The 24,147-nt window shown below is 42.0% G+C and overlaps 3 protein-coding genes across 3 annotated transcripts in view; 1 reads left to right on the top strand and 2 right to left on the bottom strand.

The window, feature by feature from the left end:
* Positions 1-4,073: 4,073 nt before the first annotated feature.
* Positions 4,074-8,970, bottom strand: si:ch211-254p10.2 (solute carrier family 40 member 1). The gene is made up of 8 exons (XM_061675828.1): positions 8,868-8,970; positions 8,702-8,769; positions 7,568-7,727; positions 7,114-7,229; positions 6,823-6,949; positions 6,484-6,735; positions 5,368-6,030; positions 4,074-4,333 (listed from the first exon to the last, which is right to left on the bottom strand). The coding sequence occupies exons 1-8, from the start codon at positions 8,968-8,970 to the stop codon at positions 4,074-4,076; spliced, it is 1,749 nt and encodes a 582-aa protein (XP_061531812.1).
* Positions 8,971-11,195: 2,225 nt separating this feature from the next.
* Positions 11,196-16,157, bottom strand: LOC133401956 (sodium-dependent neutral amino acid transporter B(0)AT1-like). Its single transcript, XM_061675488.1, has 10 exons — positions 15,955-16,157; positions 15,770-15,863; positions 14,170-14,280; positions 13,747-13,859; positions 13,549-13,677; positions 13,308-13,464; positions 12,909-13,113; positions 12,657-12,816; positions 11,461-11,623; positions 11,196-11,372 (listed from the first exon to the last, which is right to left on the bottom strand). Exons 1-10 carry the CDS (start codon positions 16,155-16,157, stop codon positions 11,196-11,198), a joined length of 1,512 nt encoding a protein of 503 aa, XP_061531472.1.
* Positions 16,158-16,979: 822 nt separating this feature from the next.
* Positions 16,980-24,147, top strand: part of fhod3b (formin homology 2 domain containing 3b) — an 84,708-nt gene continuing 77,540 nt past the window's right edge. Inside the window, 1 exon segment of the mRNA XM_061675136.1 lies at positions 16,980-17,365. Coding sequence (XP_061531120.1) covers positions 17,201-17,365 — 165 coding nt within the window. The 5' untranslated portion in view covers positions 16,980-17,200.

Genomic DNA, 24,147 nt, shown 5'->3' with positions numbered 1-24,147 from the left:
ATTGTAATGAAAACCTTTGACTTCACAAGTAACGCACACTGTAACGTGAGGTTCTTGCTTTTTAACATTCTTAAAGAATACACCTCATGAAAATTAGACTTTTTAATTGCTTGTATAGAAATATCTTCCATGATATGATCCACTCGCCTGGACGAAAATCCAAAGCCAGTTTCAAGTGACGACCGTAGTCTGGCCACCGGACTACGCTGTCTGAAAAACTATCATGCAGAGGCACTATAATGCTGAAACTCCCACATACATGTAAGTGTTAGGCATTTTAGTGCATATCAGCCTTTTTTGGGGGGGCCGGTAAGAGATCAATTTAAAACAGTGTAAACTTCAGGGAGCTATTTAACTATTTATTTTTCACTTAACTATGTAAGAGATGCTAAGTGTTGGAGTATTATTCAAAATGTTGATGCCAATATTTCCCCTTTTACAGCAAATGAATAGGTGCTCCGGATATCGGTTATCAGACTCCTTGACCACTAATAATCAATATTCGCCCTGAAAAAAACCCCCCATCTTTCCTCTTTAATGGACTAATTTTAGCGAAATAGACTGTTACATGTCTATAATTCTTAAACCTTTGGTATTTTGACAGAAACGTCTCAGACCAGTTATTAAGGACTCTCGTTTTGAATTGTAGAAAACCCCCACAAAATATGTCTCCTTTAAAGTTGTCCGCTAATTAAAAAAAAAAAACTATCACCTTTAAAATGAATAATGAACAAGAATAAGTAGCTGATATGACAACAGCTGGTGACACGTGTGACTGGTGTATGTTGTGTGTTCTAATGCGCGTGTTATGTCTACTGGTGTAAATAGAGAATTCTGACGGCTTGAGGGAAGATGTTCTTAGTCAGCCACTCTGTCGTGGCCCTGCAGGAGCCGAGGCACTTGTCAGAGGAGACCCGCTGAAACAGTCTGTTGTTGGGGTGGTCAACGTCTTTGATGATTTTCTTGGCTCTGGACCTGCACCTTCTGGTGTCCATGTCCTGGTGCATTTCCCTTCCCGTGGTCCAGGTGGAAAATAAATAATAATAAATAATAAATAATGCACTTTCCAAGAAAGAAAAGATTTAAGCTGTTGATGTTTCATTTTAAATGTCATTAAGTCTGTCCCTTTACACAAAATATTAGCAGTTTGTTTTGAATTATTGTCCTTGACAGGACCAAATGAAAACCGAACCATTAACTTCAAACAAAGGTACGTAACAGAACAGTTACTTTTTCTTTTCTTTTTTTACACATCATTACAGCCATCCCCTAGCAGTTACACATTTATGCAGTTTCACTGTTATAACTATATATATTATAACTCCCCCCCCCCCCCCCCCCCAAACCTAGCTACGATGTTGCCCGCGATGAAAATAAATTTGACCCCCCGTTCTGGATGCTCACTGAGCTGAAATCTGACAATATTTTCTTGTTTGATGTCATGCATGAAAGGGGTTCACCGTTTGGATTTTTCGTTGACTTTAGAGGCATATTTCCTGAAACTGCGCGATCCCCGACAGTTTGGTGCCTCAAGGAGACAAACGATGCGGTCGGCCTTGAATATCTACAAACAGCCTTGTACTATTGGGTCCTATGTGCTCCTTTTCGAGTTTCTCAGAATAGTGAGGCAACTGCAGCTTCGACGTGCTACCACTGACCCAGTTTTGCAATTAAACGAATTTCAAAGTGAGAATGCCTAAAGTCAGACTTGTTAATGTGTGCACGTTAATCAGGGACTAGGATGAAAAGCATCAGGGATGCTGTAGGCCTGGAGGAAGTGATGAAAGCTCAGTTTGCTTTTTGCATTTTTTCACTGATAAGTGAATAGTGGACTCTTTTACACCATACTAAAATAGTCGTATTTCACCTCCTGTGGTGTCTTTCGCACGCAAGCACAAGTGCTTTAAAATGATTGCAGAACAGTGAGTACATACAAATATTAACATTGTTGTTAAGAACATCTGGCACAAAGGACTTTTCAGAAATCACACCATTTTTAAAAAGTGATTTCGAAGAAGCAAACCAAAGTATTGATGTGTAGATTTTTTACTTTTTTTTTGTGCTGCCCCCACAGAAGGATGCTAGTGATGCCAAAGAGGAAAACTGAGGATAACCATAGAACAGAAAGTGGAAATTACTCCCGAATTGTAAAGTTTCTGGATCCTCAGTACAACATAAGCCGCGCGAGGGCTGTTTGCAGTTCCGTTCCCACGGCAGCAACATAACCCAAATTTGGCGGAACGTGCTGTAGAATTTCGCTAACTGGCACTAAAACTGTAGTAAAGTCATAATTATAGTTGATATTTGTATAAAAATGTCAATGCCATAAATATAAAACTGTCATATAAAAACAAGTACGGCGCTAATTTAATGTCAATGTGCCGCATGTTGACATTATTATGCTGCTGCACAAACACGCTCACTACACACCATCCGTAATGTCACATGTTGGGACAGAAACTGTGGACCTTCTGCACATTTACAGTAAATATTATATATTAAAAAGCTTTATAAATTACAGCAATGCCAATACAATGCCATGAGGGCTTTTTCACAACTTCCTGTTCCCTCTCTCTGTCTGTCAGGGTGAGTTGTTTTACTTCATCTTAGTTTTATTTTGTTTAATTATACAATGGTTAACTTCTCTATTTGAATTTTAAAAGACTAAAAAGTATTTTAAATGATTTTAAATTGTAAGACAATTAATAAAAGTTTAATGAAACTGAATGTTTGAGTCTGGAGAAAAATGTATCCACTTTGAGAACATTTATTTTTTGCAATGAGAGCAACCAACGACAATTAATTGTGTTCAGCTTCAAAAGTTCTATTGTATTAGTACAAAAGATGATAGGAGTTCAAATTATAGTGCGTAGCATTACTTGGCTTGCCTTATTTAGCTGTAGCTGTTGACTATACCTTTGTCACGTCATCTGTGGTAAATTGGAGATTACAACTGTAGGGAGAGACCTGAAGGGGAAAAAAGAGAGAGAGAGAGCGAGAGAAAAAACACGCCCACCGGTTTTCCTTGTAGTCGGCATGCATGTCAAGACAAACTGTCATTTGAAAGATTCTTTATGATTTATTATCATGATGATATCAGTCTGAAATAAACAGTGGCAACACACGATATGTAGAGGTCACAGGAAAATGATACAAATATATTGCAGAGGTGATGCTGGTTGTGGGATGTACTGTACATGGAGGCAATATGAAAATAATCCCCAACTGACTGTGTTCTTGCTCTTTGTCGAGGCGAGGTCACGCTGGGTTCATTTGAAATGCGACAGTGTTGATTTCAAACATTTTGAAAAGTATTTACTAACACTATGATATTGGTTATTTTACATACACAAGCCATTGGAGGAAAAATGTGTTCTGTAGCGTCGATGCCTATGTTTATTTATGTGCCATGTGTTTGTTGGATTCATGCACATGAAAATTAATCGGGCGAAGAAAATGTTTCGTCCATTCAAAAGGGAGCTGCCTTTCATATTTTTATTTCAGCTTTATTTCATATGATCTCGTGTAATTCCCTTTATTTTCCTTTATTGGAATCCTGGAACATTTCCAAGTGGGTGGATCAGTAACATCCGTATACTGCACTGTATGTCTTTCTTTTCTATGCATCAGTATGTTCCTCACAACGATGGTTCTTTTGTGCGTGCAGGCTAAAAAAAAATGTCACCATCCATCCACTTCCATAGAGAAAGCTTGAAAAGGTTCATTGAAAGCCTTGCTGTGATCCTATGGGGCTTACGAAGGCATAGAGTGCCGTTGTAAATTCCACTCGGACGTCTCCCCCGGAGGTTTCGTTGCTGCATTTATAGCGGCCATTCATATTCATGATACAGTGTTGCTCCCATTCTATTGCACCTGAGTTCTGGTTTGCTGCTTTATCACACGCAGGCCCTGCAGGAAGGAAGCAGCTGAGGTGAGACAGACTCTGACTGTTGTGTGCTGAACGGAATGGCTAATTCACGGAACAGGAGGGAGACATTCGTTTCGCGCGGTCAGAGCGGACTCAGTGCTGGTAAGCGTCTCGTGCTTTGCATTTGTGGGCCCCGTCTGCGCCTTTAGGTGTTCAGGTGACGTTTTCTCTTGGCTTTGTGCGCATACAGGAAGTACATAGTGTGTCCAGTGGCGATGAAGAGCACAGAAATGAGAACTAGGATGCCAAAATGCTGTGGCTGTGGAGCAGAGATGACCATTATGAAGTGGAGCAGGTCCATCAGGTAATTCATAGAGCTCTGCACCCCATTTACAACACCTCGCTCAGACTCACAGATGTTCTCCTGCAACAGCTGGGTGACGGTCAGGTCAAAGGACCACAAACCTGCAACACAGGTGACACTGGGCTTTAAAAAAAAATACCTGGCTAGCAATTCATTAACAGTACTCTATAGATAATTCTGACCAATTGCACAATAATATCCAAAACTGTTTCAAATTTTCTGCCTTTACAAATAATGTGCAGTTTCGATTGACAGTGTCAGGATTGGTCACGATTGCTTTATTTCTGTGGTTGTAGTTTGCAGTGGTATGGAACTGTACTACATACAGTACTGCATTTTAATGAGAGCTATTTTGGATACCTCAGTTATACAAGAGAGTAAAAAATATTAGCCAGCTACAATGCAAAATCACAAATCAAACTGTCCCCGAAGCCCCAAACCAAACAGTTAGGCCTTATAGCTTTATGATAAACGTTTGCACTTATATCTGGATGAAACCTCCTAGCAACAAATTAGGGATAGACATTTTATCACAATACCGTACCCAATAAGGAAGAAAAATAGATCATTATTAATGGTAACATTTGATTAATAAAAAACATTTTTTGGAATGATATTGGAGAATCTTTGTTCAAATGTTGTGAACTCCCGTTTTGATGCCAGTGTTACATTAAGCACAATAATGTTTCTTCGGAGGAGTTGTGCCAGAGTGTGGCTGTATTTCAGCTTCCCATAGCTGATGAGACTGACTGAACAGCACCTCTTCTGGTTACAGCCAAATATTGCAACATTTTTGTTGGCCTTAACATTCTCATAGAAGGCAAGGTGATTGTGTACTATGGTCAGTTGTTATAAAATTTATGCTATGGTAGCTATCTTCACATCCACAGAACTGCTTTCATTTCTTTTTTTTTTTTTAAAAGAATCTTTACAACAGTTTTCCCTCATACTCCAGCTGCCTTATAATGTTGATTTTCAGTGTAGTTGCATTTAACCAGAAGGTTTGGCAGACAAATTGAGTATTAATTGTGACATTTAGCAAGTGGGAAAACAATGTGTTCACTGGTGGATGTACTGTGTAAAAGTAAATGAGCTCGACTGAATGCCGAGTGTTGTTTGAACCATGTCCGCTCACCGATGCGTGCCGTGATGACGCCCATGAACAAAAGGATAATGGAGATGTAAGATTCCGGTGCGCTACCGGAGGGCACGTTGTCAAAAAGCACAGTGTTGTTGGTCCAGTGGATGGAGGAGCGGTCGGGTAGAAGTGGTTGATTGCTGCCTCCTCTCAGAGGAGACGTGTGCTTTTGTCTTTGGCTCGCCATCCCTCCAAGCTCAGAGGAGGAGTTCGAGGTAAAGTAAGGAATGAGCAAGCTAAGATCCATGGGGCTTCCGGGGGCAAAAACGGAGCACACGCACAGTAGCAAGCAGCCCAGGTGGAGGCAGCTGGAGATGATGCCGGTGTTGATCAGACCGTACATCTTCCTCAGTCTCGTGAACATGACGGTGCCCATCAGTCCCGTGATGGCCGATACTCCCATCAGCAAACTGAGGAGGGAGCCGCTTATGCCCTGAGTGTAGGCGTAGCCAGTGGTGATGCAATCAAAGCCCAGTACGGTGGTGTAGAGGAACGCTAGGCCCATTCCGGCCAGGAACACTGGCTGCTGATAGTAAGATCTCCATCCATCCTTGCAGGTGCTCACCAGCCAGCGAAAGCTCCGGAAGCACAGCGGGAGATAGGTGATTTCGTTTAGGTGAAGGCTGGCGTCGCTGTTGTCTTCTGCCAGAGGCTGAACGACTTCACCTTCGCCTGATGACAAATAATTAGCCAGTCAAACAATATTTCGGGCACTTTCGCACAACAGCAATTTTTGTTGCGGAGCATATTGTTGGTGAGGACTGTGACAGCATACAAAGGTTTCAACAAATTGATTGAAATCTAATTTTGAAATCACAAGTCAAGGGTAACACTATCCTCAACTATTGTTGAAGCCACTGCAATGAGGCGTTTGATAACAAAAAAAAAAGCTAAATGCTTGCAATATCGCAACATTATTTAAGACATATGACTAATTTAAATTCTGGAACAGATTTCGGCAAGAATCCTGGAAGTTGACACAAATTAGTTGCTTTTGCGGGCCAGATGTGGCCCACGGGCCTTGATTTTGACACCTGTGTCCTACGGGATACATTGTGGTCATCTGCAATCCATCAGTTCTAGTCTAATGATGCATTTGAAATGAAATCCCACCTTGTGATCTTCTCCTGTCCAACCCTTGCAGAGTGGCCTGGTCCACCGCCGTTGGCGGTTTGACGGAAAGAGCGGGGACGATGCGGTACACCCGCGACAAGAAGAAGAACTCCACAATGAGAGACACGAGGTTCCATCCCAGGATGAAGCCACACCCAACTACGTTGGAGGCCAGGGTCATAACCTGTCCCACCGCGAGCGGGGCCAGGATGTTCGTCACCTGATCTATCCGCCTCATGGTGGCATTCATTCCTTTTTTCGGGATCAGAGAGGCCGAGGTTAACGCGCTTGCTCGCCCGCCACGACCACGTGCATTCCCGAGAGGGCGAGTCCTCTTACCGGCTAGGTGGCCGCGGTTGTAGCCGGTGATGACTATGATCCAGTCCCGCTGGATGGCAATGGTCAGCGCAGTGCTTGCAAGGTTTGCCACATCTGCCAGGACGATCACCACCGTATAACAAACCACCTTGTGTAAGTTTTGCGATGCAACATGTTATTATGGAAGCACAGATGGTTTGCAGCCACAAGCTCACAGCGCAGAGGGGAACAACAGCAGCAATAATCACAGCCGTTATCCTGTTATTGCATATGAGTGAATGGACTTGCCGTCAATATGTCGGGTGTACTCACAGTCAGCCAGCCATCCCAGATCTGCTCAATCCTTTGCTTATATGAGAAGACCAGCATAAGCACAATGCTGCAAATTGTCACTGAGATGTTCTGGATGAAAAGAGACGCATGTGCAACTGAAATAAGACACACACAAAAAAAAAACAAAAAAAAAAACAAAAACAAAAAAAGACTCAGAGTGTGGATGATATTTTCATTTCTGAAGCCTAACCTAACCCAGATGTCAGTGGCTGCGAGCCGTGCACTTCCCTGGTTTTGAGTGTCAAAATCAAATCAGAAAGTGAGTTACACTTGAGACGCCGGGAGGGAAATGCAATTTACCCCATGGCGGGACGGCAAACCAGCACATCGTTCCAGCCTCAAGATCGAGATGCGCTGATTTATTGCCCACTTGTCTGATGCACTGTAATGCATGCTACAATTTTCAGGTGGCTGTGAAATTGCTGCCGCATACCTTTATTCCTGGGATTGCGGTCAACCCAGTCTCCGATCAAAGCTCCGAGCAGAAGCACCGAGCCAGCCACCACCAGCCCGAACACCGCAGTCAACAGCAAGTTACGTCCGTACAGCTCGACCAGGAACACAGAGATGGCAAAATGCCACATTCGGTCGCCCTGATTAACACAACATAAACGGCCGTCATTATGTCTTTGTGAGCAGTCACAGCTTCAGTCAGTTGAAAGCAAGACTATGAGGCAATCTTAGCTTCAAATAATATCCTCCGCTATGGTTCAATGAGACAACTGTGTCATCCTTCCTCACATTCCATAGTAGTTTCTAATATCGGGACACCTAATGTTATGTTAGCGCTAGCATTAAAGCTAACGTCACTGCTAGTACAAACTTTGTTGCCCGCTAAAATGATGGATGAGCTTACGATGGTACTAATAAGAGAATGACCAAAGAGGTCACATTACATGTACTTGCTAAACAAAACAGCAGTACCTACTGAAGCAATTAAAGCAGTCTCTGATGACTTGCTGGTTGCCACGCTGATATTAGGAAGTTCCCTGCCCGACATTAAAGATGATCCATCTTTATGGGCAGTCAGTGTCTTTTAACGACAATTTGCCACAGTGTTAAATTCGTCCATTTTTTATGTTCTGTGTAAACACGGCTTCATATTAATTCTCTGCGGTCTGTCTGACCTGCCTATATTCTTGCAATTTCTTTTCCTATCGTGATAATGTTTTATTTTGTAATTTTCAAATTTGACCAGGCATATGTGAGCATCATGATAAAACATGATATTATAAAAATGTGCACAAACTCAGCAGTTAAGTCAGTAACGGCTTTGGCCATTACTTGAGGAAATACAGTACTCTTCGAGACTTTACAGCACTTTGGCACAAGGGAGCAATTGTTCCTTACTGCTGCTTTTCTCCCTCTGTGTGTGTGTGTGTGTGTGTGTGTGTGTGTATAAATAAGTAAGTACATTTTATTTATACTAAATAGCACTTCTCACAGAGTGCACTCGAGTGGGCATGTCACAATTTGGAGGCAACAGACTGCAAGGCTTTACACCTTTAGATTTTAAAAACCAAAAAGTAACCTGTGTGTAAGTGTGTGTGCAGGAGATGATTCTTACCCACATTGACAACGCTCCACTGACATAGATGAGGAACTTGGGACCCTTGAGGTAGATAAGTGCTGAACCTTGATAAGAAAGGCATACCAATGGAATGGAGGTACTTTATATACAATGTATTTGAGTCTGGCCAATATATTCCATGTGTATTCAAAGATGAGCTCACCCGGTATGCTCCTGGCTTTCTTGGCTCTCGCATTCCTGATGTCATCAGGCTCAAACTCGACCACAACGCCACCACGCTGGGAGGACTCGGCTCGCTGGGACATTGCCTGTGGAAGACGTTCAACTCGTCATTTCTCATCAGCCCCAAAGAAGTAGTAAGTCATTAAATGAGGACATTTTTTGTAACATCTGGTTGACAGTCATATTCTACATATCCTACCTCTATCTTGTGTTTCACATTGTCAACAAAACATCATCACTAATAGCTCCTGTACGTCACATTGTGTAGCAGGAAACAAACGAGTTATTTTCCAATGGGACTCGGTCAAACAAATGCAGCCTTAAGCTCTTATAAAGTCAGGTAAGTGAGTCACCTTGTTTCCGGTGTTACACTCGATCCTTGCTGCTGTTTCTTGATGATGTATGTTGTGCCATGTAGCCTACATTGGGATGCTCGTCTTTCCTGAGAGCTGGAATTCAAGCTGTAGTAGTCTGAAAGGCTTAATAGCGTCCCGGTGCTCAAGTGCACCATTGTATGAAAGTGCCAGAAAAGCAGAACAGGCAGCGGGACAACAAAGGCAGCCAGCATATTCCACAGCACGTGACAGCGGGGGAGGACAATGTCACCCTCCACCCGCTCCACAAAAAAAGCACAACTGTGTGACTGCTCCGACTCAAAAAGGACACACGTGCATGTTCACCGTGCACACGTACATGTGGATGCACACACAGGCAGCATATACCTGTCTATATACGGTACTATATTGTCACACCTGCTGACAGGCACATGTGACATAATTCACCAAAATTCTATTGATGTTTCCCGCTATAAAGAGTTGGATTTGGCAATGTCAATTGACTGACATGTTTTTGCGTTTTTACCAGCGTACCGACATCATCATCTGCTTGTTCAATACGTACGCGGAACCCACCAATTCAGTCAACTGGTAGTACAAGAGGCAAACTAAAAACAGCAAAGCCTTTTTCATCCCCCCAATTTTTCAAGTTTTATTCTGTTTTCAAACCTTGACATTTTTTTCTCACTCGCAATCACAGTTATTGTTAAATGTTACTTTAAACAAGTCGTGTTGAGTTAATAAAGATTTCATGATGGTGACAGGCCGTGGACACTCAATTGCCTGGATGAGAAACCTAGTCGGCCGTAGTAAAACGAAGTGAGCGCAACCTAACCTGACAGAACGCAACAGGACTTATCAAAACTTGGACACTAGGATGTGTGTCTACTCCCTGGCATCTCACGCTCGCCACGTACAACTCTTCTAAAGCAGATTTTCCCTGCAATACCCGCCGTGGCATGCCTGTTTAGAATGCTTAATGTTGAATGTGTGTGAAAGAGAGCGAATGAGAGAGAGCACACACTGCAGTGTGTATGTGAATTACGGACTCATTTGCATATTTAGGTGCAAGAGATGTGTGTGTGTGCGTGTGTGTGTGTGTGTGTCCCAAACGCCCCCCCCCCCCCCCCCCCCCCCCCCCCTCCCCATCGCGCTGACGCCGACATTGAGCTGGACCAGACAGTGAAGCTTCATTAGACTCGTCCTCTGTTTTTGTTTTTGTACAACAGAGATATGATATATTTATGTCTTCATTAATTAATGAGGAGCTTTGGCTTTGTGTTAATTTATTATTCAGTTAAATGGATAATTTCAAGGGGAAATACAATAGCGTTACGTGTCCATTCCCTGCAGGGGGGCTCGGCCTTCGATGATCCCAACCCAGTAAAACCTGTCTCAAGACTTTATATATGACAATAATGAATAAAATCGCATGACATTTAACTATACTTCGCACTGTTTTTTCATGACGTATGCAAATTACTTGTACAGTGTAACATTGCATATGTACTTTAAGGGTCATTTTATCCCTTTCTTTGACAGTCACTAAATTATGACAAATTATTATTATGGTTGAAATCCCCCCCAAAAGAGCATACAGTCATTTAATGTGATCATATAACCACAACAACACGTGCACAAAATTTTATAATTTTTTTTTAATACAGTACACATTAAAAACATAAACATTTTTAATACAAAGTACACGAATAAAACACACTGCAAAATTAAAGATTCAAATAATTACTGGGGAAAAAATCCAGAAAATAAACACCAATGATTGACACGCCTCAAAAATACGCTTAACAAATCTCAATACTGACCCCTGCTGGACACAGAGCTACAACACCATAAAGCCCTACTGTACTTTAGTTGTACAATATACACATTGAAAGATGTATTCATAGCATTGGAAGCAATACGTGTATATAGTGTGTGAAAATAGATTTAAATGAAGACTATGAAGCATGTGATCAGTTGGGTTTGCCATTCATTTGAATGCGCAGCTTTGACTTCTCCATCTTCTTTGCCCTTAAACATTTAAACAGTGCAATGAAAGGTATAGCAATACTGGGGATGCCCGCCACGATGAAGATGATCACATAGATCCACGGTGGATACAACCTCTCCTCCAGAATTGGGAATTTCTCCTGAAAACAGTGCATATTATAGATAAGTTATAGACAGCCTAAACGATCCATAATTGTAAATCCTCCACACGGATGTCGATGAACGTACATATTCAGGATCCCAGGCTTTATAAAAGATCCTTTCTGAAACTTTGGTGACGAAGTAAAAGATTAAGATGAAGATCATGATGAGCGGACTGATGAATCGCCACGTCGCCTGCCAGAAGATGTTGGGTTTGTGTCCAATCATGAACTCGATGTCTTCATTGAACCTGAGCAGACAAACACGCACGATGCTCTCAGAGTCTTATCGTCATAGTTATCAATGTTGTTGCTGATGATTAAATCATCTTCTAAAAGTAAAAAAAAAAAAAAATAAAAACAACTTAATAACAAGGCTCCCAAGCAGCCCAGATTATACATTAAACAGATTAAATAACTATGACGTGTGAGTCCACATATATTTAAAAAAAATAATAAAAATCATAAGTAATTCATCCCTGCCAATTGATATTCACAAAGAGTTTAGAACATAATCAAAGCATAATCACCATTTAGTGGAACCAGCACAAAAGAGACTTTGTACAAACAGTAATACATTCCATTAGTTAAAAAAAAAAAAAAAGACAAATCATATAAATATACAGTACATACAAAATAGCATTTGCTGTATGCTAATGTCATGTCATAGAGCACAAGAATTGTTTTGGATTTTGTACAAAATAAGATATTTACTTGTAGAAAACTGATTGAAAGTTAAAGCTGTACAGTATTTTATGAAGCCATTATTTATCAATGCCTCGTCCTGCATTTTAAAATGCTGTTTTTTTTTTAAATATATAAATGGTATAACATTCTTAGTCCTACACTAAGAATTGTGTAGGATCTGTTTGTAAAAAAAAGTAATGCACATAATCAATAGAAAAAAACCAACACAATTTTGGGGGGTTACATGACAAAAGATTTTTCTTTTAATTTTTTTTTAAATAATATTACCTGATGCCCAGGCCTAGCTTTTAAATTATTATTTTTTCATGACAATATGTCGCATGTTGCCATGTGATCAGTGAAAAACAGAACAATGCCTAGCTCAATCTTTTGAATGATTTCTCAATGTAGTGTCGTCGTTGTATTGTCAATGAGCAAACTTTGACAATAATGTCGTATGATTTTATACAACATGATCATTTGTAGAAATCTGACATTTTTGTTTAAGCTTGACATCCTGTCAAGCTTAAACATGCATCAACACAATATTATTTTAAAACGTGGAAATACTTTTAAAAATGAGAGTATTTGAATTACCTTTCTATTCCGTATATGTAAACCACCGAGATCATCTCACAGAATCCGATGACCAGCAGTGGGATTGATCCTCCATAGGTGTCGAATAAAGAAAGCCAATAGTTCCCTGAGCCTTGGACAAAGATCAGGCCCACCAGACAGCAGAGCACACACGTCACACCTGAAGAAGGGAAATCGGAGTGTTTACAACATTGTATTTATAAAATAATAAACAAAACTCCATCACATCATCGGAACGAGCATGTGAACTACCGGTGACGGCTTCTTTGGGCCACCTCTTGGGAAAAACGTTGAGGTCTTGCAGCGGTACAACAACTCCTTCAATGTTCCCAAACATGGACGACAGGCCGAGGCTGAAGAGCATGACGAAGAAGAGGACCGACCACAGCGGCGAGAAGGGCATCTTAATGACGGACTCTGTGAACACGATGAACGCCAAACCGGTTCCTTCAATTCCCTGAAAAGAAAGATGGACACCATTTAACAGCCAGTACCTCAATCAAGCCGTAATCTTTCAACACAGTGGAACTTCTAAGGTACCGTGCACACAAAAACACTTTTACGTAAACATTGCCGTCGCAATACTACCTCGGGCATGCTCGACTTGAGACTTTCTGCTGCCAGTCTCATAGAGAACATTTCAATTGTTACCTCACTGAGAAACGTATTCAGATTACAACGGGCAAGATTCAGCCCTTGAATCACATCCGGATGTGTTGCATTGAGATGCCGTAAAGCCTCAGTGTAGTTGCTGTCAATGATGTGTCCCTCAGGAAGCTCAAATGTATTTAGGAGAGTCAGGATGTTCCTGAAATGTTAAACGAGATGTTTCGCAACCTGTAGAAAGGATGTACGTATAACTAGATGTCAGAATATGTTCAATCACAAGCACCCGTCAATGCAGGCGTCAAATCGCTCAGTTGCCCTGAAGCCGATGACGGTGTAGATGACCGTAGCGGCGAACACGGATGTGATGCCGTTAATGATCGAGATGATCACCGCGTCCTGTTCACAGTTGTTACTGAAAGCATGCACACGTACAAGATGAGCTCTGCTTGTCGTTTTAAAAGACGTTAAATGTGAGACTTACTGTACTGAGTTGTAGCTGGAGAAGGAGATGAGGCCTCCAAAAGCCAGCGAGAAGGAGTAGAAGACCTGAGCGCCTGCGTTCATCCACGTTGAAGGCTTAGCCAGCTCTGCGAGCTGCGGAATGGAAGCAATTCATCAGGAAACTGTTCTCGAAAGCCCAAACTGGCCACATTAGGTAACCTGGAGAAAAAAAAAAAATCTGCATTCAAACTACTATAATATTTTGATTACTGTATAACAGTACATGAGAGTACAATACTCGAAACATCTCGCAATATGTTACAGTACCGTTTTGCACAGCTGTAAACCACCGTATAAATCATCTTTTTACATGTGTTGGGTTTTCTCATTTATAAACCAGGATTGCTTATGGTTTCGTTGTGTTTTTACACATTTAAAAAAAAAAAAAAAAAAAAAAACTTACATCAGGTGTGAAAAGAAACTTGAGTCCACTCAAAGATCCCTTCAGCGTCAGTCCTCTGATCAGAAAGATGGTCAGCACCACATATGGCAGAGTTGAAGTCACGTATACAGCCTCGGAGAAGAAGAAAAAAACATCAGTCTTATTTCATTTAAAAAAGAAAAAAAATATTGACACAATATATACAATAGTACAGAAGTGAATGACAACACTGACTTTTGTCAACTAGTTCACAAGGTACTGTGTACCCCCTGGGCCAATAGTGAATACGGATTTTGTTACCATGGCGACCGGGGTGAAAGCTAGGTTGTTGCAACTTGGCAAGTGGCTTCTACTTGTAGAAGTAGAGCACAGAGTGTGAGTGGGGGGGGGGAATTAAGTGGCGGCAAGGACAACAAAAGCATTTTCACTCATGGAGGCAGCACTTCATACACTTGTCAATCAGTGTGCTGATCTGTGCATGTGGGGCATGGACACGTCGCCAACCACCACCTGGCCATGGGCAAATTGTAATGACGCAATTTCCCCAACATTCAGAATGGCTCGCTCACACGCACATTTTCTGAAACAGGCAGATTGAAAACAACAACAATTAACTGTTTTTTAATTTCACACTTGATAGGTGAGCATGGAAGGCCTTGTACAGTATATATATATATATATGTGTATATATATATATATATATATATATATATATATACAATGAGGATCTAATTATTGCTGGATGCGCAGCGTTATCATCTCTTGGAAAAATAATTTCTGCAAGATACCGACTTCAACAACACACCAATGCTTCTCTTTAACTACACTTGAGTTGTCATTTTTCTCTCAGGTGGCAGTTTGAATAATGTGACTGGTTCGTCTTTATCGTCCTCCCGGGGCAATTTGGTTTAAAGGCCACAATCACCAGGAAATAAAATGCAATATAACTATGTAAAATGCAGGAACTACAGCGTTGTGCTCCTCTATATGCTGGAGACAAAAGACGCGACATAACAAATGCCTAACATAGGTGTGTGAATTTGAATATTTATATAAAATTTGAATATTGTGGAATAATTACTTTGTTTCGGTAGTTCAATTCAAAAAGTAAAACTCATATATAACTTCACTCCGCAAAGTAAAATCTTTCAGAATTAAAAAACAATAATTTGGATGATTATACTGTAGCTAATATAAATACACACGTACATAATGAACAAAAAAATTGCCATCTCAAGAAATTGGAACGTTACACAAGAAACATTCAACATTACTTTTAAGATATGAAATTATGAAAAGCATTTTCTTATGTTTTTAGTAAATCTATATATGATGTGAGTTTCACGTTTTAATTGAACAACTGAAATAAATGATCTTTTCTCCAATTTCCCAATTGATTGAAATGCACGTGCACACCACAACGTGTGGTACTGCCATACCCTCGACACATCTGGTATATACTGTCGGTACAGAAAGTCAAAACACCTCTTTTAAAAATTCGAATATCTTTTTGCATGTAAAAAAGAACGTGAGAGTATATTTCAAAAACATGTCCACCCAAAAATGTAGATCATGTTCTGTTATAATTCAATTGAACAGGGGGGAAAAAAGATTATATTGCCTCCTCTTCTATCAGCTTTTTGCCAAATCGAGGCAAAGGATGAAAGTCAGGATTCGGCTTGGCCTCATTAGGATTCGTCTTGGGCCCCCCACCCCTAAAAATGGCATTTTAACAGTGTAGACTTTTAGTTCAACTTTAGCCAGGCCAAGCAACATTACAAAGAGTACACTGTGTATGGTCCTCACCCACCTCCTCCATGACTCTGACACAAATAGGGGAAGCGCCAGACGTTTCCCAGTCCCACACAGAAGCCCACGCAGGTCAGCATGTACTGCGCCTTGTTCTCCCATTTGGGCCTGTCTCCCGCCTCGTCCTGCTCCAGCTTGTCCAGCTGCTGGTGGGACACGATCCTGTCATCCAGGCCCGGGTTGGGGACTGTGAGCTTCATGATCCTCCGATCGCACCGGGATGGAATTGATGGACTATATAGCCGAGCTCTGTTATATATTGACAGAGAGCATGAAGCTGGAGGTGTGACAACTTTTGAAGCGCACACATGAACCTTAAGTAGCGTCTTATCTGACAGCGATAGGTCATTGCTGTTGTAAACATTTATGGGGAAACATCCCATTTGAATAGTATTTACAGTGCAGGGTGGCCTTCAAGCCTTTGGTAATCACCTTCTCAGCACAACACAACATTGTTTTTATGTACCGCGTACAAATCAGTATTACCTGGTGACTGTAAAAGTTACGAGGAAAAACAGAGCTTTTATATATAACATGTTAATGGTTAATGTATTTACGATATAAAAGCAGAGTAGAGCATTATGCTGTCTATCCAGCCATCTATCTATCTAATCTAATCTAATCTACCTCAGAAAAGCATTCTTGATAGGCTGTCAGAGACGTATACAATATTAGAAACACCTCCAAGTGCAGTGCAGTCTTAATAACCTAATTTTTAACCCTTGTTATCGTAATACTTAATTTCTAAGGTTAAATCTCCAATTTTTAAGCAGTTGGTGATTGACCTCATGTTCATCCAAATGTAGTTTTCATCGTGACCAGTAGAGAGCGCCACCGCGCTCCTGACACGAGGCGCGCTCCTCTGCTTTGCGCGTCGTTCTTCTAACAGAGCAAAGAGGAGAAGTGCGGTCCTCATCGGCTCAGTGCTTCAGCACCGCAATGCTCCTGGATGCCGCATAGGAAACGCAGAAAGAGAGAGAGAGAGAGAGAGAGAGAGAGAGAGAGGGGGGGGGGGGGGGGGCAGTCCCGGATCTTGACTTTGTTGGACCGGCTCGCTGTGACCACTGTCCTGCATCTGGTGTTGCATCGCGGTGTACGCTGCGGGCGCTGGTGGCTGTCCCGCATGGAGACGCTCCGGGTAGGATAGGAAGAGTCGGCCACCCAAGGCCTCCACCCACCGCCACCCCGCCCCCCACCCCACACCCATACCCACAATCAGCCGGCCTTGCATGGAGGACACACCATGGCCACGTTTGTGTGCAGGGTGCAGTTCCTAGATGATACGGATCCGTTCAACAGCACCAACTTCCCGGAGCCCAGCAGACCTCCAGTGTACACATTCAGGGACGATATCCCTCTCATCGATCAGATAGCTGGCGTGCACAAGCTGCTGAGAGCCCCGCACAAGGTATGTTGACAATGCTTCTTCGTGCTTAACCTGCTTCTCCACACATGGACATGAATAATTAGGCCCTGGGGTTGCTACCAACAAATACAAGTGCACTTTTGCTGATGTGGGATGCCGACATGCATTTGAAAACTTGATGCATGAAAGAGTGCCATATACCTTACAACCACTCAATAAGGTTGTTGTGTAGCTGTTAGTCATTTGAATGTGGATTGCGAATAATTTGAATGAGGGCAGGAAGCATCTGCTCATGTTTACTTGAACCACATTAATCCCCCAGTTTGACCTGATTTGAAAAAAAAAAAACAGGGAGCATTCATTGTCCTGTAGTGGCATACGTCATTTTTAATTTAAGGTATTGTTTTAAATACGGAAAGTGGTTGGCATGTCCATATCGAAGTTCTGAGGTTCTGGGTTTGAATCCGTCATGTGTGGCGTTTGCATGGGCTGCCTCCGACATTCCAACAACGCGCGTTAGTTTAATGGAAGACTCTGCATCATTCAAAAGTGTGATTGTGACCGTTTGTTGGTCAATAGGTGCCCTGCAATTGACTGGCAACCAGTCCGGTGGGTGTACCCGCCTCTCGCCCGACGTCAGCTGGTGTAGGCTGCAGCTCACCAGCTGCCCAAATGAGGACGAATGCTATCGAACATGGATTGATGTACTGTACGCAGCTTTACTGTAAAATGAAATTAAAGAGAGCAGTCTTTTAAAGAGGCTTCAAATCCATGTACCCCAATGCATCCATCCATCCATTTTCAGAGCCGCTTCTCCTCACCAGGGTCGCAGGCGTGCTGGAGCCTATCCCAGCATACAAACAAACAACCAGTCGCACTCACATTCACACCTACGGGCAATTTAGAGGCTTCAATTAACCTACCAAGCATGGTTTTTTTTTTGGGGACGCGGAGGAAAACCGACGCAGGCACGGGGAGAACATGCAGACGCTCTAACCAGTCGGCCGCCGTGCCGACCAGTAAATTACCAGTAAATTAATAAAGTGAATCCCCCAGCCCCATTGTGCAACATTTAACACCCTATGTCGTGTACAGCTACAGAAATGTTGTAACTGTTTCACCCCCAAAATAACAAAAGACAACCAGCCGAGTTTCAGGTTTCATGGAGTGTGTATTTTCCTAGAACAGTTATATTCTAAGATAAGATATGCAGCTGAATCCTCGGGATGCATTGGAGAACCACAAGGCTCCTTCTGCAGCTCACTCAGTTTGAGGAGATAACCTCGACTGTCTGGAGGAGGGAATAATTAAAAACACCAAGAGCTCACACACAACTTTCTATTTTTTTTTTTTTTTTTTTTTCTTCCAGTGATTTTACCACAATCACCAGTAAGATATATTTACCCAGATAAGAAATCCTGGCTCCACAGCAATGCCCAGTTTTGCTTTAACAATGTCAGAGAAGTATTTAGAACATACTAGAACAATAGCATGGATGTTTTTTTATGAAGCCAAATTGTTGGTATGGTCCTTGTATCGAGTCCTATTCGATTGCAACGTACATCTCAGCAACCAGCTGACACTCTTAAGATCTGGAGAAGTCCCAGAGAGCGCGACAGTCCCCTCTGAGAGAGCAATCTGTTGTCTTTGGATTCTGCTCGCTTATAAATAGTACGCTTCTAACACATGATGCCCCGGGAGTTGCAGTGGCTCCCATGTGCAGTCCCTGCGCCTTTCCTGTCGCTGTCATTCCGCTGTCGTTACACAGGCCGCAGAAAGATACAAGAGCTCCACGGACATGTGGGCCGGATCAGGCGTATTTCATTCATAAACATGTTGAACAGCGCACATCGAACTCTCTGAATCTTTGTAGAAAGCAGTTAATTGAATGCATTATTATAATTATACTCATTATGTGCCTATTTCGATTTCTTTAAATCACCCCGCTGGCCAGCACACAGTGGGGGGAGGGGCACTTATATGAATGAACGTACATGACAGACATATTTGAGTGGTTTATCGCCACCTCATCCATTGTCTTTTGCCAAAAAATCATAATATGGTGCTTCATTTGTTTAGAATGATTAATGTTCATTTTTAAACTTTATGCGTGTATTTTCTTGCTGCGTCGACCCTAATACGGCTTCCTTATATGCACCATTGGACTAAGTGGTCATCAGTGCCTCGTAATAATATGTTTTCATGTAAGGCTGAGTGCATATTCTCTTCTAAATCCGATGGACTTAGAAGAGAATAAATCCACATCTACCATTATCGACAAAAATCAATTGAGCAACAGTCGTTCAAAGACTTTTCCTCTTTCTCTCTTTTGGTTCCATCTCGTGAGTGACTTGGTGGCCTTGGGTCTGGTTTGTAGAGTGAGTCCAAGTAAGGGGGAAAATCTTGCTCAGTCTTCGAAGATGTACTCTCACTTCTCACCAATTTCGATCTGGACTCGTTGTTTTCCTGCATTTTTCTTCCACTAGAAATTATAGAGTCCCATAATGAGAAGTTATGTGAAATGTTGTAAAATACAGGTTCCTTCTCGGGGCCTGTCAAAGGACCGTCAAATACTTTTACACATTATTATGCACGTTTGCGGTTGTGCCGGTCTCTGCAGTCTGGACTGTTATTTCTCAGCATAGGAATCCCGCAGTAATACTTCTTGTCGTTCTGATTTCTGATGTAGTTGGTCATAAACGTGCCATTTTTCAAGCAATTGTGTTTTGGTCATGTAACAAAAAAGGAAAGTATGACAAGCTTGGCATTCTCCAAAAGGATGTGAATTACAGTTTAGTGGATTAGGACTATTTTCCAGTTTCTTTATAATGCACATATTATGCAAATACACCATGCATTGGAGGGAGATAGCACGGTTCAATTGTAAATTGCATAGTGTTTATTTTTAAGTCTTTTTCTGCCTTAACTGCCTGCCTGGTCAGTGGACCACAGTATGGTGGTTGAAGGGAGAGGCTAAGGCTCAGTGTGAGAGCGCACAACCTGTGGTTCCCTCTCGGGACTCGGTCACAACACAGGGCCACCATGGGTTCAAATCCTGGGGGCGGGACAGCTAAGGAAAACCTCCGCTGCCATTGATGTGATAACACTAATCTTGGATTTAGACAAGACTACTTAAGGAAAAGTTAAAGCAACGATATGCAACAAAATTCTGCCCTAAAATAACAGCTCGAGAAGTTGATGATAGTGTCCATGATGTATTTCTAAGCATAATGATAATAAGGTGCGTCTCTCTTCACCACGCGGACCCCACTAGGTTGGTGGACCAGCCAGGACACTTCTCAGGTTGTGTTAGCACTAGCATTGATGCTAATGTTAGCCTTGTGCGCAGCGCTTGTATGAGTTCCATGTTAAGAGGATCAGACACCTTTTTAATGCTGCTTTGTTCAATTGTACGTGAATACATTCACTTCTTTGGCCTGCGACCGTGTCTTTGAGATTTCAGTTTTGATTCACTTCACCCCCCTTTTGAAGGACACACCAAAAAAACAAACAAACAAAAAAACAGGGAAAAGGAAATCCTTTCCAATTTGCCATGGCTTTAAAGTTACTTGTACATTCTGCGTTCTGTTCTGCATTTTGGGGATGTGAAGACACAACATCTATTGGAACAGTTTGATATAGAGTTTTTCATTTGGTGTTTTTGGTTCAAATGATGAAATATTATCGACAGAATGCTGTAAACAGCACTTTTGACATCTATAGTGGCAATTTCTCTCGATGACCTGCTAATCGTCAGTCCGGTCTAGTGCAGTGTACTGTATATTCTGTTGTGCAATGGCAACAGGTGGATACCCAGGTTAATTGTACCTTATGCCGTTTAGTGGTAGAGCATTTCATTTTCTGCTCGTCATTATATGTTGCTAGCATAGATAGATGACCCAAAATACATTCTTTGAAGTCAATAGATAAGAATTTTTGGACCAATTAAGTGAAATTGGATCATTTTCAGTGGCACGCCAGATAAACATACACACATTTTCTTTTTTTTTTGGTCTTTTCTTTTTTTGTGTGGAATGTGTGAGGAAGCCCACGTAAACACAAGAACATTCCAAGTCCAAAAATGAAGGCCGGAGCTGGAGAGTCAATCACCGATCGTCCAAATTGTGGGGTCGACGTGCGAACCGCTATGGCCACCGTGTGGAGAAATAGCATCAAATATGCTGCATATTCATTCATTATATGATGTTCATTTGTTGTTTTTTGCGCTCAGGCCAAAACAATAACAGTGGTGCTTTTGGTGACATCTGGGTGCAGGGAAACACTTTGAAATGACTTGAGCGCTTCAATTAGGCAAATGTAGTTTTTCGCCACCCGCTTGTGCCAGGGCTCACGTCCTCTCCCCGCAGAATAGTGGGGCTTAACTTGATAGCAAAAGTATTTTCCGCTTTTTGGTGTCTGTCACTCACGTAGCGTCTTCTTGGTGGCACGTTTTCATGTGACTGTCACTCACATTTGCATTGAAGGCAAGTTAGTCTCGCGCGGCATAAATAATTGGTCAGCCTAACTTTGGTGTGTACGTCTGGATGTGCTAGTCTGTCATTTGCCGTCTGGAAGCGCTCTCAGGCCTCATCTGTACTGTGTCCGGCGTAGCTGGCCTCGCTTGCCTTCTCTCGGTCTGCCTCTTTCGATTACCCGCTTTAGTTCGGGGGAGGAAGAGCAATCGTAATACGATTGTCACCCCCGCACTGGTAATAGGATTAAAGTACTGTGCATATGTTTATTCTGTCTTTGGGCTAATCACAGGGCCCTTTAAACTGTTCTAAACGAGGCTATTTAATAGTTGCCTTTTCAAGGACACGCTCCTTTGAATGTGCTCCACACAAGAATGATTATCGCAAAATGTCTGCCTTCCATGTCCTTCCCACATAGCTCAATTAATCATATTCTGGAGGAAAATGATGATTGCTTCAGAACTGAAAATATCTGGTCAGATTTAAATAACACATGGGGCTATATTTTCGTAGATGGCGTATCTGCGGCAGGGTGCAAAGTCTGCCGTATCTTGTTTTTCGTGCAAGCGCAAGGCTCACGGCAGCCCGGTCTGCGCCAAGCTGGGCGTTACGGCGCAGCGAGGGTGCGCCCTTGGAGATGCGCTCGGCGGAGGGAAATTTTGGTGGCAAAACTTACACCTGCTGAGACCACGTCTATTTCTTGGAACAAGGTAGACCGCTGGTCTAATGCGACTTTGGTGAATTTGATCAGGGCGCAGGCAGACAGATCCTGAGCCCTGTGGACATGTTCGGTGGCCGCCAGACGTAATCCATTCATAAATATTTGAATAGCGGGCATCGAACCTTCTGAATCATTGTAGAAATCAAAGAATTGAAAACATTATTATTATTATTATTATAATCATTATTATATTTCTCAATATCATCCCACTGGCACGCATGGGGAGGAAGGAAGGAGGAAGACAGAGTACCTTGAGAAAACCTACACAGACGCAGGGAGTACATGCAAACGTCGCACAGGACGGCCTGACAAATTAATTGGCATCTGTAATTAATATTCAATTAAATTACTGTATCTGTATCGCTCAAATTATACTGAGCAGCCAACAGCTCTCCTGCGTCTCAATTTGTGGTTTTGTGGTTCTCATCCAACTGCAGTTGCCCTCACTGGTTTCCTTTTGTGGTGGCATAACAAAAAACATCAATAAGTCAAACACAGAGAAAAACACACTTTTGGATACCCAGAAGGCAAAGTCTCACGCGGTTTGCTCATGTGATGTCACACTTGATGGTGGTTTGAAAAAAAAAAAAAAAAAAAAAAGGTTTTGTGTGACTTTTGTGGCATATTTCATTGTAGAATCTTACCAAGAATATTTGTCTTACTTTGAGTCAAAACTACTCTGGTTACACTTAAAATAAGACTCATCATTTAAAAAGTTGTTTTTAGACAATTTTCTCTTGTTTCAAGCTATTTTTTACTTGAAATAAGTACATTGTTTTCCCATTACAATGACAATTTTTTCAACTTATTTGAAGTGTGATGAGTCTTATTTTAAGAGTAATCAGATCAATTTTGACTAGAAATAAGACACATATTTTCGGTAATATTTTTAGTTTTTGCATTGTATCACTTTTGAGGCGTCTAATGTTGGAGGATGTACTGATATTTACAGACTCCTGAATATTGGGAGGTTAAATTGAAGGTCACCTGAGCCATGTGTTTTGGACACTACAAACAACTGATGAAAACCCCGAAAGGAGCTGACAAATCACACCTCTTCCACGGGACCCGTTTTTACGTGACCATCGTTTATCAAACAGAGCGAGACGAGAGATAAGCGAAAACACAGCGACGGGCCGCTCCCAAATTTGTCATTGTTAAGTGCTGACAGGAGCCGATAAGAGGTCCCTCCTGACATCCGCGGGAGCCGAGACATAAACCTGCCTCAAATACTTGACATGGTGCGCACATGATCAGTGCACCGCAGACGCTACAGCTGGTGACAGGAAGAGGTCAATGACATAATTCAGCGACGAGAGAGCAAGACAGGAGGCGGAACATCTCCTGGTGGATGAAGAGCCAGATAGCAAACATTTGAAAATGTCATCAGCAGCCTCAATAGAGACAGCAGACACTGCGCTTGGATGTGCTTTGCAAATGAAGCAATAGGTTGCGGTAGTGGTCAAATTAGGCGAGAGATTCTTGTTGGAACATTTGTGAATGATCGACAAGAGACGGTTAAAAGTGGACTCATGAGGAGCTGCACATTTGCGTGGGGTCTTCGGTTTATGACAGTCCCGAATCCTGACGTGCGTGGTTTGAAGGTCATAAACGGCGTCCAATGAACTACG

The sequence above is a fragment of the Phycodurus eques genome, chromosome 4 (assembly GCF_024500275.1).
Source record: "Phycodurus eques isolate BA_2022a chromosome 4, UOR_Pequ_1.1, whole genome shotgun sequence".
NCBI lineage: Eukaryota > Metazoa > Chordata > Actinopteri > Syngnathiformes > Syngnathidae > Phycodurus > Phycodurus eques.
This window is presented reverse-complemented; position numbering and strand designations above follow the sequence as displayed.

Bases quoted from the DNA above. Each gene is read 5' to 3' on its own strand.
- si:ch211-254p10.2 (XM_061675828.1), bottom strand. From the start codon at position 8,970: ATGTCCCAGCGAGCCGAGTCCTCCCAGCGTGGTGGCGTTGTGGTCGAG. The intron at 6,736-6,822 runs GTAAGAGGACTC...TCCCGAAAAAAG, and splicing joins CAACCGCGGCCACCTAGCCG to GAATGAATGCCACCATGAGG. The intron at 6,031-6,483 runs GTGGGATTTCAT...GCGAAGGTGAAG, and splicing joins GGACAGGAGAAGATCACAAG to TCGTTCAGCCTCTGGCAGAA.
- LOC133401956 (XM_061675488.1), bottom strand. From the start codon at position 16,157: ATGAAGCTCACAGTCCCCAACCCGGGCCTGGATGACAGGATCGTGTCC. The intron at 13,465-13,548 runs GTGCTTGTGATT...TTAACATTTCAG, and splicing joins TTTGACGCCTGCATTGACGG to GAACATCCTGACTCTCCTAA. The intron at 11,373-11,460 runs GTACGTTCATCG...CACTGTTTTCAG, and splicing joins AAGCCTGGGATCCTGAATAT to GAGAAATTCCCAATTCTGGA.